At 54.3% G+C, this 14,605-nt stretch overlaps 2 protein-coding genes across 3 annotated transcripts in view; both read left to right on the top strand.

Annotated features, from left to right (window-relative positions):
• FZD3 (frizzled class receptor 3) overlaps window positions 1-6,058 on the top strand; it is a 62,947-nt gene extending 56,889 nt beyond the window's left edge. For both annotated transcript variants that reach the window (XM_059843140.1, XM_059843139.1), the window contains one exon: window positions 1,736-6,058. In XM_059843140.1, the coding sequence (XP_059699123.1) occupies window positions 1,736-1,949 (214 nt within the window). In that variant the 3' untranslated portion in view covers window positions 1,950-6,058. The remainder of the gene's footprint in view (window positions 1-1,735) is intronic.
• A 7,849-nt stretch (window positions 6,059-13,907) lies between these two features.
• EXTL3 (exostosin like glycosyltransferase 3) overlaps window positions 13,908-14,605 on the top strand; it is a 136,138-nt gene continuing 135,440 nt past the window's right edge. The window contains exon 1 of the mRNA XM_059843132.1: window positions 13,908-13,930. The gene's annotated coding sequence lies outside the window, so the exon portion shown is untranslated. The remainder of the gene's footprint in view (window positions 13,931-14,605) is intronic.

The raw sequence follows: 14,605 nt of genomic DNA, 5'->3' as shown, positions 1-14,605 counted from the left end.
GAAATTAAGGGGCTCTCAGGCAAAGATATGGGAGCAGGAATAACAGTTCTTTACTAGGAAAATTTAAAAAAAAACCCAACCAAACAATGCAGTAATACAAAGCAACACTGACAGAGTCAGAATCCAAGCTGACACCCTGTGGGTCAGGGTGTGTGGTGTTTTCAGGGTCCCCCGTTGTGGGGAGGAAAGATGAATCTGACTCCATGTTCTTAGAAGGCCAATTTATTATTATTATATTATATTATATTATGCTATACTAAAACTGCAGTAAAGAATAGAGAAAGGATACTTACAGAAGGTTTAACAAGATATTAATGAAAAACCTGTGACTCTCCAGAGTCCTGACACAGCTGGTGGTGATTGGTCATTAAGTCAAAACAATTCACATGGAACCAATTAAATAGTGACCAGTTGGTAAACATGTCCAAACCACATCCCAAAGCAGCAAAACACAGGAGAAGCAATCAGATAATTGTTGTTTTCATTTTTCTCTGAGGCTTCTCAGCTTCCCAGGAGAGGAAATCCTGGCCAAGGGATTTTTCAGCAGATGTGACAGGGACACAGGGTGGTGGCACAGTCCCATCCCATGGTGGCTCAGCCCTCCTGCAGTGCCAGCGTGGTTCTGTTGGAGCAGGGATCCTGGAGAAGGATGGAGTTTTGCTCTGAAGGTCCAGGGGTGGTGAAAATGGCCTGGTCTTCCTCTGGGAGTGCAGTGGGAAAGGGCTGCTCCTCTGGGAATCCAGTGCAAAGGGTTGCTCTGGTGTCCCAAAATCTCAGATTGTATCCAGGCAGGAATGCTTGGCTCCTCCCCCTGGGTGGAGCATCTCCCGATGGGATGATGGAATTTTATCAGCCATGCAGGGACACTCAGGGCCATGAACAGATGAGATTTCCTGGAGGGAGGAGTGGTTGTGGAAGAGAGAAAGAAAAACTGCCCCATTAACAGAAGAGAGCTGCCCCACCTCTAACAGGTGGCAACAGAATACACACTTATCTTGCAATCCAGGATAGGTCCTCCAAAAATTCGGGGCACTTTGGATGGTTTGGGAAGGGAGCGTAAAGATCTTCTCATTCCACCTCCCTGGGACACCTTCCACTGTCCCAGGCTGCTCCAAGCCTCGTCCAGCCTGTCCTCAGACAATTCCAGATTGGGAGTCCAGAACCTCTCTGGGCAAACCTTGGGATTGAACAGGCCCCTTCCAGCCAGACACGTGGCCATAATTCTGCTAAAATTGGATGTTCTGGGGCATCTCCTCTCCGTGTCAGTGTCTGGACTGGAAAGAGAAAACATGCCCTGATATTTTCAGAGTGTGTGCTGGTCTTGGTGAATTAATTCCACAGCAGGGCTGTGTCCAGCGCTGGTTTTCAGGCACGGGAGCGCTCTGTGTTCCACCGTGTGGGAAAGCAGCCCTGCCCCAAGGTCAGCTCGGCGCTTTCCCGGCTGCTTTTGTCCGTGTGTCAGTCCATTTTGTGTCTGTCACTACTCCTGGCCCTGCCGAGTAAACACGGGCACAGGTTCCCCGCTCTGAGCTGAGGTGGCGCTCAGGTTTCCAGGGTAATTAATCAGCGAGCGTTTCACGGCCCTAATTACCAGCACCAGCCAGCGCTGGGCTGAGACCGAGCGAGACCCAGCGTGCGAGGAGCTCTGCCCGGGGCCGTGGGAGTGCCTGAGCCGAGCAGGGAATGCTCTATTTCCATTCCTCGCTGATCATCCCCCTGTGTTTCCCTAACTTAGGTACACTCCCTGCAGCTACAGGGGCGTGGAGGAACGACTACCTCACGGCAGCATGTCGCGACTGACCGACCACTCGCGACACAGCAGCTGCCACCGGCTGAACGAGCAGTCGCGGCACAGCAGCGTCAGGGACCTCAGCAGCAACCCAATGACACACATCACGCACGGCACCAGCATGAACCGCGTCATCGAGGAGGATGGCACCAGCGCCTGAGGGCACCCAGGGCTCGCCGTGCCTTCCTCAGAGTCATCCTCGGCCTCTCGGGCGTCGGGAATCCGGGGCCGGCTCCTCCTCCGCGTGGGACTCGCCTCGGAGCTGTCTTGAATCACTGAGTTAAAAGCTGGTTGTGTGCTCTGAACCTCTCCGTAGGTAATTATTTATTTGATAACTGTTCCTCGTCAGACACGACTGCTGAATTTCTTATTCTCTGTGGAAAACAATCTCCTCCTTTCTGCTCTCCCCCTCCCCGTGTCCCTCCTTCCGTGGGCACCCGAATCTCGGTGTCGGGGTCGTGCTGGGACTTGTTCCGATGAGACCTGAGGGAGCTCTGGATGGTTGAAGGAATCCCTCGGTGCGCCTCCCTGCAGGGACGCGCCCAGCGCTGCCCGGGGGGCGGCCGGGCGAGCGGGCAGCGTCTGGTGACCCTGGAAACGCCCCGGGAGAAGGAAGCTCCTCTGAGGATCCCCAGCTCTTCCCAGGGCTGGCCAGGCTCAGTTGGCCACAGGGTGGGGGGAAGAGAGAGGCAGGGAAGAGCGATTTTTTTATAACTTGTATTGTCCTTGCTTTTTTACAAAAGACTATTTAAATTTTCTACTCGTTTACAATTTCTGTAGGAAGAGATGGGTTTTAAAAGCAGTTATCTAGATAATATTCAGCCATTTATTTTTTAGAGTCATGTACAAAAGCTGAGATTGCCTGTTCCTGATGTATTTAAAAAAAAAAAAATTATCATAGGAAAGCTGAATTTGTCCCCCAAGCAGGAATGTAGAGCCCGTCCTTACAGCCAGAGCTGAGCCTGTTTACAAACCCCAGCAGCTGAGGCCAGAGGGACCAGAGGGTTTATTCAAGGGTGCCCCACCTTCCTTGTGATGTCAGGGCTGGTTTGGGGAGGATTCTCTGTGCTGAGCACTATTCAGAGATGGGTGGGAGAAACTGAGGCCACCAGATGGGGAAGAGGAGGATGTGGCAGCTGGAAGCCCAGGGCATTCCTTGAGGAGGAGACAGGATCCCCAGTTCAGGATCTTGGTTACAATCCTCCTCTGCTGTGGTTCTTTCCATCCCCTTCTGCAGATTCATGGCAGGGAATTCTCCGTTTGGGCTTTTTTTGTGTGGAAAGGATCCCTTGGGATACACTGGAGGCAGAAGTCAAGGACAGCGCTGGAGATCTGGAGCAGCTTCTGTGGAGATTGATCCAGCACGAGGAAACGCTGCTGGTGTGCAAAGCTACCTCAGTAACCACTGCAGCTCTCTGCTGGGAAACAAATCCTTATTTTTGCATTGTCCTTCCAGAATTCCCTCCCTGCCCTGCTGGAGGCATTTGGAGAAGCCTTTGTGCACCAACCTCCAGGGCAGGGCCGGGGCAGGAGCTGCTCCACAATTATCTCATTTTAATTGCAGCTCGTTACCTGTGTGCTGTGCAATCAGAGGCTCCCAGATTTATCCCAAATTGTCTCTCTTGCTTCCACCGGGCCAGGAAGGGAGCCCAGCGTGGAATAACAAAGCTCTTTGTTGTCAGCCCGGGAGGGAGGTGCTGCACCCAGGGCCCTGGGGCAGAGCAGGCTCTGCTTTGCCTGTTTGCTCAGCAAACAGCCCAGGGATAGCCCTGGCCTAAGGATGGTCCTGGCCTAAGGACAGTCCTGGCCCAGGGGCAACTGTCCACATCCAAAGCTGTGGAAAAATCCTTGGGAGTGACTTAAACTGGAGAAGCTGCAACTCCCTGGAGGCCCCAAGGGTGGAACCTTGGCTGTTTTCAGCTCCTCCTGACTCACTGCCTCAGAGGGGTGATCTGGTAGAAATCTGGATAAGCTGAGTTTTCCTTAACACTGGAACTGAACTAAATAAGCTCAAGGGTTTACGTTGATCCTCTTGGCTCCATTTCCAGTATTTTCTTTAATAAATTGTAGCAATGCTTTGACTTGTTTAGAGACAGGGAGAGGAACAGTGATGGAGCTTGGAGAAGGATCCTGCTGGAAATGTTAATTTGTGAGGCTCAGTCCCAGTGCTGCTTCCAGATGGGAATATCTGAGTCATTCCTGGCTGATCCTAAAGGGACAGGCTCCTGTCACCCCAGGGAGGTGATTAAACTCAGACTGGGCTTCTGGCTGGGATTTTTGCCTCCCTGCCCTCTCCCTTCTACCTTCAACACCTGAGCCAGCACGCTGTGCTCTCCTGGCAGGGCATTCCTCCCAGGAAGAGAGGAATTCCTCCCTCAGCCGTGGAACAATGTCCCAGCTCTGCTGCAGTTCCCCTGCTGGGGCTCACGGGGCTGCAGCTCCCAAACCGTGGTGTCCAGGGGCTCTGAAGTGCATCCCAGTTCTCCCAGTTCGAATGTGGCCCCACCAGCATCTCAGGCAGGGGCACCAGGAGTGGTTTTGGGGTGTTTTCCTGCCTGGTGAGAGCTCCAGCCCGGGTGCCTGGTCTGTGGGATTGGTGCCAAGCTTTAAATTCCCCCCGAGCTGAAAGCCCCGGCCAGGAGGGCGTTCCTGCAGTCCCCGAGGTGCTCTGGGCTCCCTGCATGTCCCTGCAGCACTTTGTCCCTCCCCAGCAGCCACAAAGGCTGGATCCTCTCTCCAGGAAGCAGGCAGGGAAGGTGGACAGTGCCTGGCTTCCCCAGCTCACCCCGAACTTCATCCCTGTCCCTCCCACGCACACGATGGCTGCAGCCCCAAAACTGCTCTGTGGAATCGCTCGGTCAGAGCTTCCTGCCAAGTGCATGGCTCCTCATTCCCAGCGTTCCAGGGACCTCCAGCTCCTGCTCTACCAGCCCAACTGCACTGACCACAGATCCCCCCGAGTCTGTGGTGTTCCTTCTTTCTTAACCCCTTCAGCTCCCGTGAAATGGCCCGGATCAGGGCTGCAGTGCCATTGCATGGAAGAGGCTGCTGCTCTTTTTTAAAGCATAAACAGCCCAGCAGCAGCAAACAGCCACATTTGGGTGTCCGTGTGTTTGTGTTCTCCCTTTCCTTCCAGCTCAGACCCAGATTTGGTGCTGGAAGCTTTAAGCTCTAGGGGGGTCTGGTGAGCACAGGGTGGCACTGGGAGGCTCTGGCTGAAATCCGGTCACGGCCAAATCCAGCATTGCTCCTGAGTTCTTCCAGCAAGGAGGGAAGGGAAAACCCCTCAGGAAGGGCACAAGGAGCAGAGCCAGGCCAGCCTAGAGCAGTGCCCACAAGGAGGGAAGGGAAAACTCCTCAGGAAGGGCACAAGGAGCAGAGCCAGGCCAGCCTAGAGCAGTGCCCACAAGGAGGGAAGGGAAAACCCCTCAGGAGGGGCACAAGGATGAGAGCCAGGCCAGCCTAGAGCAGTGCCCACAAGGAGAGAAGGGAAAACTCCTCAGGAAGGGCACAAGGAGCAGAGCCAGGCCAACCTGGAGCAGTGCCCACAAGGAGAGAAGGGAAAACTCCTCAGGAAGGGCACAAGGAGCAGAGCCAGGCCAACCTGGAGCAGTGCCCACAAGGAGGGAAGGGAAAACCCCTCAGGAAGGGCACAAGGAGCAGAGCCAGGCCAGCCTGGAGCAGTGCCCACCCTTCTGGGGAGCGATTCTCCAGCCCAGCTCCAGGGCACTGAGGATCCCAGAAGGCAGCAGGGAGCTCTGACCGTGTGGTGAAAGCAGAGCACGGAGCAGAGCACAGGAGACATCCCCAGGTCCTCCTTGAGCAGCAGAATGTCCAGTTGAATGTGAAGCTTTACCCCTATCCCCTTGTGCTTCTTTTCTAACGGGATCAGGATTGCTTTTCCCCCGAGGCGCGGCGTTTTCCCGGTTTTTGCTCCGTGCATGGGGAACTCGGTGCATGCAACGCCTCGGGCAGCTCTTCCTCGGCACTCCGGGGTCCGTGTTGTGACAACGCCCAGCTCCTCGGGAGAGGAGAAGGAGCTCCCAGGAGATTTTTACTTCTTGGAATGTGTGGGGCAGCCCCTGCCCGTGGCTGACCCCACTTGCACTCGGCTCTTGGTAGATTTGTTTACAGTAGTCCAGTGTCGGTTTTGTAACGTTTAATTTTTAGCACTTTAACTGTGAGTGTACAAATTGGTTCCCTTGTAGTTGGTGTACATTTTCATTTTAGACCTTTGGAAGTTTTTAATAAAACGATGGAAAAACTCTGGCAACAGATTTTCAATTCTTCTCCCGTGGGTGTAATCCTACCCCCTTTAAAAAACCCAGTTCAGCAGCAGTTGAGATATAAAGGTTAAAGAATTAAATATCAGATTTAACTCTGGCCAGCAGCTCTGTGAATTTGAAGAAAGACTTCCTAGACTTAATCTCCCCCCAACATCTGCACTCGTGGACGCCGGGCACCCTTCCAGCAAACACAAAGCTCTCGGCAGACCTCGGGCTCTGGGCTGCTCCGCCCTTTTACAAGAACAGACCGCTCAAAGCAGCGGCGTTTCACAGGCACAGAGCAGCAAACAGGTTCGGGAGCAGCAATGCCAGGGATGTTTGGGGGTTTTTGTTGCCAAATCCAAGCTGAGGACAGGATGACTGATTTATCTGAAGGATCTGTCTGGCACTTGGGCGGATACGTGGTTGTTTTGGGTTGGAAGCCGTATGCCGAGTCTTGCACGGCTGGTGATAAAATAACTCCTCTCACTAATTCCTGCTGCTGCTTCAGGTCTCGTTAGAGAAATACTTCAGGGATGAAACTGTAGGAGCTGCTGCTCTGCTCCGTCTGCCCTGAATTTAAACTGCTGTGGGCTGTGAGTGACCAGCTCTGCAGTCAAGCAGCCAAAGATGGGATCGCTTGCAGCCGAGGAGGGTTCCCACTGCAGCTAAACCCAACAGGGGTGAGGGACGGGAGCTCTCAGCGTTTGTCTCCCCTCCGGGGGCACTGCCAGGTCCCAGAGGGGTTAATGCAGGGCTCGGGGAGGACCCGGAGTCACCTGGAGCTTGTTTGGCCCTCCCAAGGTGGTTTAAGGACCTGCAGGTGAGGGAGGTGGGAGGAGCATGGAAAAAGAAGAGCTGGAGGAGGGGGTGTGGTCGGAGCAGAGGCCGAGGTTAGTTCAGACCCCCAGGCTGGGATTAGGGGTGGGGGTGTTTAAGTCACGATCACATTCCTGACACACTTTCACACCCCAGTGCAGTTTTGGGGCCGGCTTTGTCTCTCAGCTCTGCCAGCTCTCTGCCCCCGCTGTCATTTCATCTCCAGTTTGAAGGGAGAAGAGAATCTGGCCATGCACTAATCCTGAAGAGAACAAAATCATTGAATCGTGGAATGGTTTGGGCGGGAAGAGACCTTAAATTGATCTTGTAATTCTGTTCCCCTGCCATGGGCAGGGACACCTCCCACTGTCCCAGGGTGCTCCAAGCCCTGTCCAGCCTGGCCTTGGACACTTCCAGGGATGGAGCAGCCACAGCTCCTCTGGGCACCCCGTGCCAGAGCCTCCCCACCCTCGCAGGGAAGAATTTTTCCTCCTATCCAATCTGAACCTACTCCAAGAAATCATTGGTAACAAAAGGCTGTAACAAAACAGGTGGAAATAGAAGGGTTGTTTTATAAAAAGCCATTTTTAGGAGTTACCTCCAGCTCAGAGCTCCAGCCCAGTGGGATAAAGCTGCCGTCCCTGGAGCGCAACCGGCTGGGATCCAACGCCCTTGGCTGCCGGTCGGACTGGTTTTTATGATAACACTCCAGACACCTTGCATTGGTATTCAGTCTCCAGTTGCAGTCCCTGCACCTGTGTGCCACCTCTGCCCTGCACCCACGTCCTGCTGCTGTTACCCCACTGCATCTCCTGCTCCCCCTGCATCCCACAGACGCATCCCAGGCAGGGAAAGCTGCTTTCTCCTCACCCATCTCCTTGAGTTTGGGTTTTATGAGATCCCCCTTCCCCTTGGCCTCCACAAAACCCCCCTGCAGCATTTCAAAGCCTCTGCGTCCCAGGAGCTAGCTTAAAATATTTCCAGGGTCTCCCAGGAGAGTGCTGCAAGGACGCTCAGCAACTTGGAGTTATCCTGATACCTGAAATGGTGGGAAAGCTGCAGAAGGATGGATCTGCAGTGCCAAGTGGCTGCCAGCCTCTTCCCAAGCTGCTGTAATGCAATATTTTAAATATAAATATATTAATATTCCTGTTTTGTGCAGACATATCCTCCACTGCTTCCTGTTCAGCGCTGGTGCAGAGGGTTCCTGCCTTTGGGAGAACGTGCTGAAAAAATCCCTTAAGGCCCTGAATTGCAACATAATCCAGCTCCAAATCCCACCTGGAATCTGCCAGAAGGGACGAGCCCCGACATTCCCCCACGATGCCTTCAAAGCTCTCTGATCTGATAAGGCTTGGTCCCTGCCAAAAGACAGAACATCTGTTTGGCTGCAGAAAGGGGGTTAAGGAAAAGTTAACCTTGTTCCTCAGTTTTAATCTTTGAGAGGCAAGCAGCTCCCAAGCTCTCCTTTGCAGGGTGGGTTTGGGGCTTTCGTGGTGGTCCCCAGCCTCTGAGGATGAGGTGTCCTTGGGGACGATGGCACTGATGCACAGAGGGAGCAGGGCTGTCCCTGTGCTGGCTCCTGGAAGAGGGATAAAATCTGGGGCTAACCAAGAGTTTGGGCTTCTAGTGATGAGAGGAAACGCCCTCAAGCTGTGCCGGGGGAGATTCAGGTTGGACATCAGGAGGAGTTTCCTGACAGAAAACACTGCGAGGGGCTGCCAGGGAGGTGGTGGAGTCCCCATGTGATCAGTCAAAACTTGGACTGGATCTCAGAGGTCTTTTCCTACCTAAACGATTCTGTGAAAACCAGAAACCATCTTTAGTTTTCAACTCCTTTTCTCCACTTGAAATGTTTCTCCTAAGAGCAAGCCCGAAGAACCTCCTCGTTCCACAAAAGCTCCCGGCGCTCCCCTGGGTGACCCGAGCTTGGCAGCAGCGCTGCTCGGGCAGGTGAAGGGTTAACCGCGGTCTTTGGGAGCCTTTAACTGCGAGCAAAACTCCCGAATCCTGCCAGAGCTCGTTAGTCCGGGAGCGGGGAGAAGGGACAGGGCGCTAATTGGAGTGACGGCCTCCAGAGCTGTGAGAAATTAGCGGCGGCACAATGAGGAGGTGCCGGCCGTTAACAGGTGCCGGGTCACCCCCGGGCGCCCCAAAACCCCTGACCCCTGTCACTCACTGCCAGTGACCCTCCCGACCTGCCCGCGGGGCATTGCTCCCTCCAGCTGCTGGGGAGGGATTTTCATCCCCGAGCGGAGAAGCTGCCGCTGGAAAAGCTGTGACCGGCAGGATTGAAAATTTGTTGGTTTTCGCTGGAAGTCCGGGAGGGAGGAGCCCTGTGGCCCCGGCGGTGACAGTGGGTGTCGCAGGGACATCTCCAGATGTTCCTGCCTCGAGCAGCCGTAAATCTTAAATCGAATTCCCAGTGCTGCTCCTGCCCCAGACCCTCCGGGGCTTTGCATCAGAGAAGTCGGATCAGGGGCGGTGCGGGAGCAGAAAAAGCTGCGCCGTCCCACGAGCTCATGTGCCCAATACGGGGCTCAAGCAGCTCCTGGCATCCGGAGAGCCCCTTCTCCTCCTCCTCCTCCTCTGCTCCCACTGTAATCAGAGCCCGTTGGACAATAATTGTTTCCCCTGCATCCCGTTTTCCCAAGGATGAGCCATCCTTAAATGCTTTTCCTCCATCCCGGGACAGTGGGGAATTGGGGTCCTTTCAAAAGAGCTCTTGGAGCAGCGTTGGGTGCGGGGAGGATGTTCTGCTGTGCAGGGATGGAGGGATGCTCGTTCAGGGGAGGAATTGGTGCTTGGGATGCTCGCAGAATCCTCCAATGGTTCGAGCTGGAAGGTTTGGGAGGATGTGGGAGAATCCACGATGCTGATCCAGCGCAGGGTCCTGAGTGCCGGCAGTGCCCCACGTCTGCCCTTGGGGCAGTTTGGCAGGATCCGCCGCAGCTTTTCCACCCAAACCGCGGGGCAGAAACCCCTGCGCTACCCTGGAAGAGGAAAATCCCCAGGGAAACGTGCGGGCTCATCCCCGCCTGTGGGAGCACCAGCCGGGGGCACTGAGCACAGCCTGGGGAGCCCACGGGGGCTCCTTCCCTGGGGCCAGGACGGCTGCGGAGAACCAGCCCAGGGGGGCGGCGTCTCCAGAGGCCCGCCGGGATTTTTAAGGCAATAGTGCCACCCTGTGCACCGCGCGAGCTCTGGGCTCCCGGTGACACCGGCGGCGCGAGTGGCACAGAGGGATGGCAGGCAGGAAGGTGGGGGTGGTGGCACTGGAGACCAGCACCCAGGGGTGGGGATACATCCATGGATACGGCAGGAAAAGGGTGGCATTCCCATGGCAGTCACTCCATCCCACTGCAGCTGGGATCCTGCAGAGGCCAGAAATGTCCCTACAAATGTGGTTTGTGGGGACGCCGTGAGCGCTGGAGAATCATGGAATGTGCAGAAATCACATCAAACTCGGCGCTTCCTGGAGCTGCAAACGGGAGTTTCGTGCTCGTTTATGCTTTTCCCAACTTTTCTGGTGCCCTGCAGCGCCCGGGCGGCAGAGTCCCCTCCTCTGCTCCATGGCCTGCCCTGGAGGGAGGTGCGGGGGACGGCCACGGCCGTGTCCCGGCAGTGACGCTGCAGGAGGAGTCCCGTGTCCTTCTCTCTGAGCCCCGGGACAGACCAGCAGCACCCGGGAGAACCCCCCGTGGGGGATCTGGGATAATTTAATTGTCACAATTGGCCTCTAGGAGGGCTGGGGGAAGCAATTATTTTGTGCATGGGTGGTGGGTGTCTCCCCACCACCGCAGAGACCAGAAAGAGCCCAGTGGGTGTCACCTGACAGCCCGGGGACCCGAGGGAGCCTCCAGGCGCAGCTCCTGTGGAACGAGCACCCAGGAGGAGGGAGCAGAGCCCTGTCCCTGGTTTCAGCTCCCCAGGATTTCTCAGCACAGCAGATTCCAATCCCCCATCAGTCCCAGCTCCCTCCATGGCCACGTACCCCAGACTGCGTCAGGTGTCAAATGGGGACAAGAAGCTTTTGGGACATTTTTAGGGTCAGGCTTCGCTATTTTAGTTCCTCCCTAAGTGTGCACACACCTAAGGGCACAAGAACAAATCCACACACCCTGGATGGCCCCACCAAGACTGTTGGAAATGCATCCCCCCATCCTATGGGGGTCCATATGGGATCCTCAGGCTGGAGAAGGGAGTTGTTGGACATAGGGAGGGAGGGAGGGAGGGAGGACTCCAGGAAGGAAGGAAGGACTCCAGGAAGGAAGGACTCCAGGAAGGAAGTGGCAGAAGGAAGGAAGGACGGAAGGACGGAAGGAAGGAAGGAAGGGAGGAAGGAAGGAAGGAAGGAAGGAAGGGAGGAGGAAGGGAGGAAGGGAGGAAGGAAGGAAGGAAGGAAGGAAGTCCCTGGGTCATGCAGATAAATAATGGAGGAGCAGCAGGGCATTTTGGGGAGACAGTTTTGCAGGAAATCTCCAGTGAGCTGGAGATGCAGCCACTTCCCTCTCTTGGATTCCAAAGGCTAATCTTTAGGGAATAGCAAACATAAACCTCTTAACTGTGTGCTGGCAGTGCCTGTTGCTGATGAGCTGGTTAAAATGGAGTGGAAAAGATGGAATTTGCCCCCCAAAAGGTACCCCAGGAGCTGCAGGTGATGGAAAGGAGATGCTCCTTGCTGGCTTTGCTCTTCCCTGTCTGCCTGACCACACCTGGATGTTCCATAGAACTGTTTCCAGCCTTTGTAATCTCCACAAATTCTATCACTGTGCTCCACTGGATTATCTGTGTCTGAGCTGCCACCTGGTGCTGGAGGAAATGGTGCCAGGAAAACCAGTCAGAGGCAGAATTTCTCATAAAGGAGCCCCTGTCCCCATCCTTGGTCACTCCCTGGGGACACTCACTGTGTTTTGCTTTATTGAAGCTGTTCAGAACAGTCATTGCTGCTCTGGACATGAGACTTGACAAACACACCAGGAAAACACGGGATTTCCTGGGATTTGAGAAACACTTGCAGCCCTCCCCAGAATTTGGCCAAATGTTGATTGGGACAGGGACCCTGATGTCCACAGAGTCACATCCCTGCCCCTGGGAAGAAACAGGAGCCATCATGGGAATAGAGGCTGCAGAATGGGGAATTGGGTTGAAAAAGAAGCTTTTTGAGTCAGAACGACCTACTGGCAGGGTCTGAAATGTCACTTCACATCTGCAGCAGACACAAGGTGGCATCAGAAAGCCAAGTTCTTCCTGTGAGGCTTCTCTTGCCATGGAAAAGGAGAGATGAGGTCCAGGTGTGCACACACCTGACTGCTGTGCCTCTGGTTTTCCTCAGAGTCCTTCAGCAATTCCCCTCTTCTGTCACAGGTGGATCTGTTCCAGGTCTTGTCCATGACCTGCAGCTGCTTCTCCTGACAGAAAATAATCCCAGGAATTACATTAGTGGATCTTGATGCAGACTGGGAATGTGGATCCAGGTCTCACTTTCAGAGCAGTACTTGGGCTTTAATCCCATTTTTGAGGTGATCCCACCATGGCTGGGTGTAGGATCATCATCCCACTGGGATCATCATCTCACTTTTCCTCAGGGTTTGGCTGAGTTATTGCCTGGCCTCCGAGCAGGATCCCAGTGCTGGGCTCAGCAGAGCAGTGCTGACCCAGGGAGGTCAAGCCACAAAGTCTCGTTAATATTTAGGAGATCCTGCCACAGAGCTGCATTAATTATCCACCTGAGATGAATTAATTACCCACCTGAGATGCATTAATTACCTTTCCAAGCAGCCTGGTCACAGAGAAGAAGAGATGCCTGTGGGGAGAAGCAGGGCAGAAAGAGTCAGGAGTGGGGCTGTGACCCAAAGTCCCCAAACTCACCCTGGCCCCACATTCTCCTGCAACACCCACGGGTACATGCAGTCCATCAGTCCATACATTTCCAATCCATAAATCCATACATTTCCAATCCATCAATCCACACATTTGCAGTCCACCAATCCATACATTTCTATAACTCCAGACCACTCTATTTGTGTGTCTGACAAGTTCTCACAAGAGGAGTGCTCTGAACCTCGCACCTCCAGCCATGAGTTTCACCCCAAGAGCTGATGTGCCCCAACATCTGCCCCTTCCTCTCCAAACCAGTGCTTCCCATTTATTTTCCAGAGGTGTTTTGGGTTCTGCCTGGGAATGGGCACAGAGAAGAGAAGGTTCTGGAGAGATCTTAGAGCCTCTTCTAATGCCTAAAGGGGCCCCAGGAGAGCTGGAGAGGGACTTGGGACAAGGGATGGAGGGACAGGACACAGGGAATGGCTGCACACTGCCAGAGGGCAGGGATATATGGGATATTGGAAGGAATTCCTGGCTGGGAGGGTGGGCAGGCCCTGGCACAGGGTGCCCAGAGAAGCTGTGGCTGCCCCTGGATCCTTGGGAGTATCCAAGGCCAGGTTGGACAGGGCTTGGAGCACCCTGGGACAGTGGGAGGTGTCCCTGCCCATGGCAGGAGGGTAGAATAATGTGATATTTAACGTCCCTTCTAAAGCAAAGCATTCTGGGATTCTAAGTTTTTACACAGGCACAAACATATAAATAAATAAATAAATAAATAATTTAAATACACACATAAAATATATGCATGCCAGATATCCATAAAATTACATACATATACACACATACATTAATATATAGGAATATATATGAATATGTAAAATTTTATATATATATATATGCATGTATCTAATACACAGCCATATAGCGATATACATTTATACACACATCCTATTAGAACCCCGCATCACCCTGCGGGTCTCCCTCCGCCCCTTCCCGCTCGAGGGAACCCCACAGGCAGGAGGTGCCACCAGAGGGCACCGCGCCCCCATTTTTGGGCGCCGCTTCCCAGAATGCAGCGAGTGGGGCCGGGGGCTCCGCGGGCTCCGCACGCCGGGCTGCGGCCGCAGGGACAGCGCGGAGCTCCGCGGGGCAGCGCGGCCCCTCCGCCAGGTAAGCGCTGCTCCCCGGGACGCTTCGGACGGCACGGTATTATTTAATTTCATTTCATTTTATGGTATGTTACTTTATTGGATTTATTCGCTGTTATTTTATTATTATTTTTAGTTTATTGGTGTAGCTTTTATTTTAATTTTTTTTTTCATTTATTTTAATATTTTATTTCTTCATTTTATTCTACTTTATAATCACTCCTCGCCCCACAGGACGGGCGCCCCGGACTCAGCCGCGGAGCAGCACCAGCCCCTCCCGGGATGGGTCCCTCTTGGAGGGGACGCATCCTCCTCCTCCTCCTTTCCCCTCCTTATCCCGGGATGGAGATGTCCCGGGGGCTGAGCATGTCCCTGCGGCTGGGGGTGTTTAGGGACTGGGGGTTTTTCCAGTGGGATGAACCCTGGCTGAGCTGGCAGCTGCCTTTTTGGAGGGGGGAGTGGGCTTTTATCCAGGTCCCCAAAGTAGGGGGAAACTCTTGCCGGTGGCCCGGGGGTGGCAGCGGCTCCTCTCCCGCTGCGCCGGGATGGTGCAACATAAATTAGGTTTAATGTGACGGCTGCGATGAAACAGCGGGCGGGGGCTGCTCTGCCCCCGGTGAAAGTTGCGTTCGAGTTTGGCAATTTGGGCCATGGGGGAAATTGGAGGCTTTGGAAGGGCTTGTGTGGAGCAAGGAGAAATCCCTGCAGGGAGGGGAGCCGGGAATGGTCAGAGGGGAGGCGAGCGATGCCCCAGAGCAGAG

This window comes from Haemorhous mexicanus, chromosome 3, assembly GCF_027477595.1.
Source record: "Haemorhous mexicanus isolate bHaeMex1 chromosome 3, bHaeMex1.pri, whole genome shotgun sequence".
NCBI classification, from domain to species: domain Eukaryota; kingdom Metazoa; phylum Chordata; class Aves; order Passeriformes; family Fringillidae; genus Haemorhous; species Haemorhous mexicanus.
Note: the sequence above shows the minus strand (reverse complement) of the source record. Positions and strands in the feature narration are given on the sequence as shown.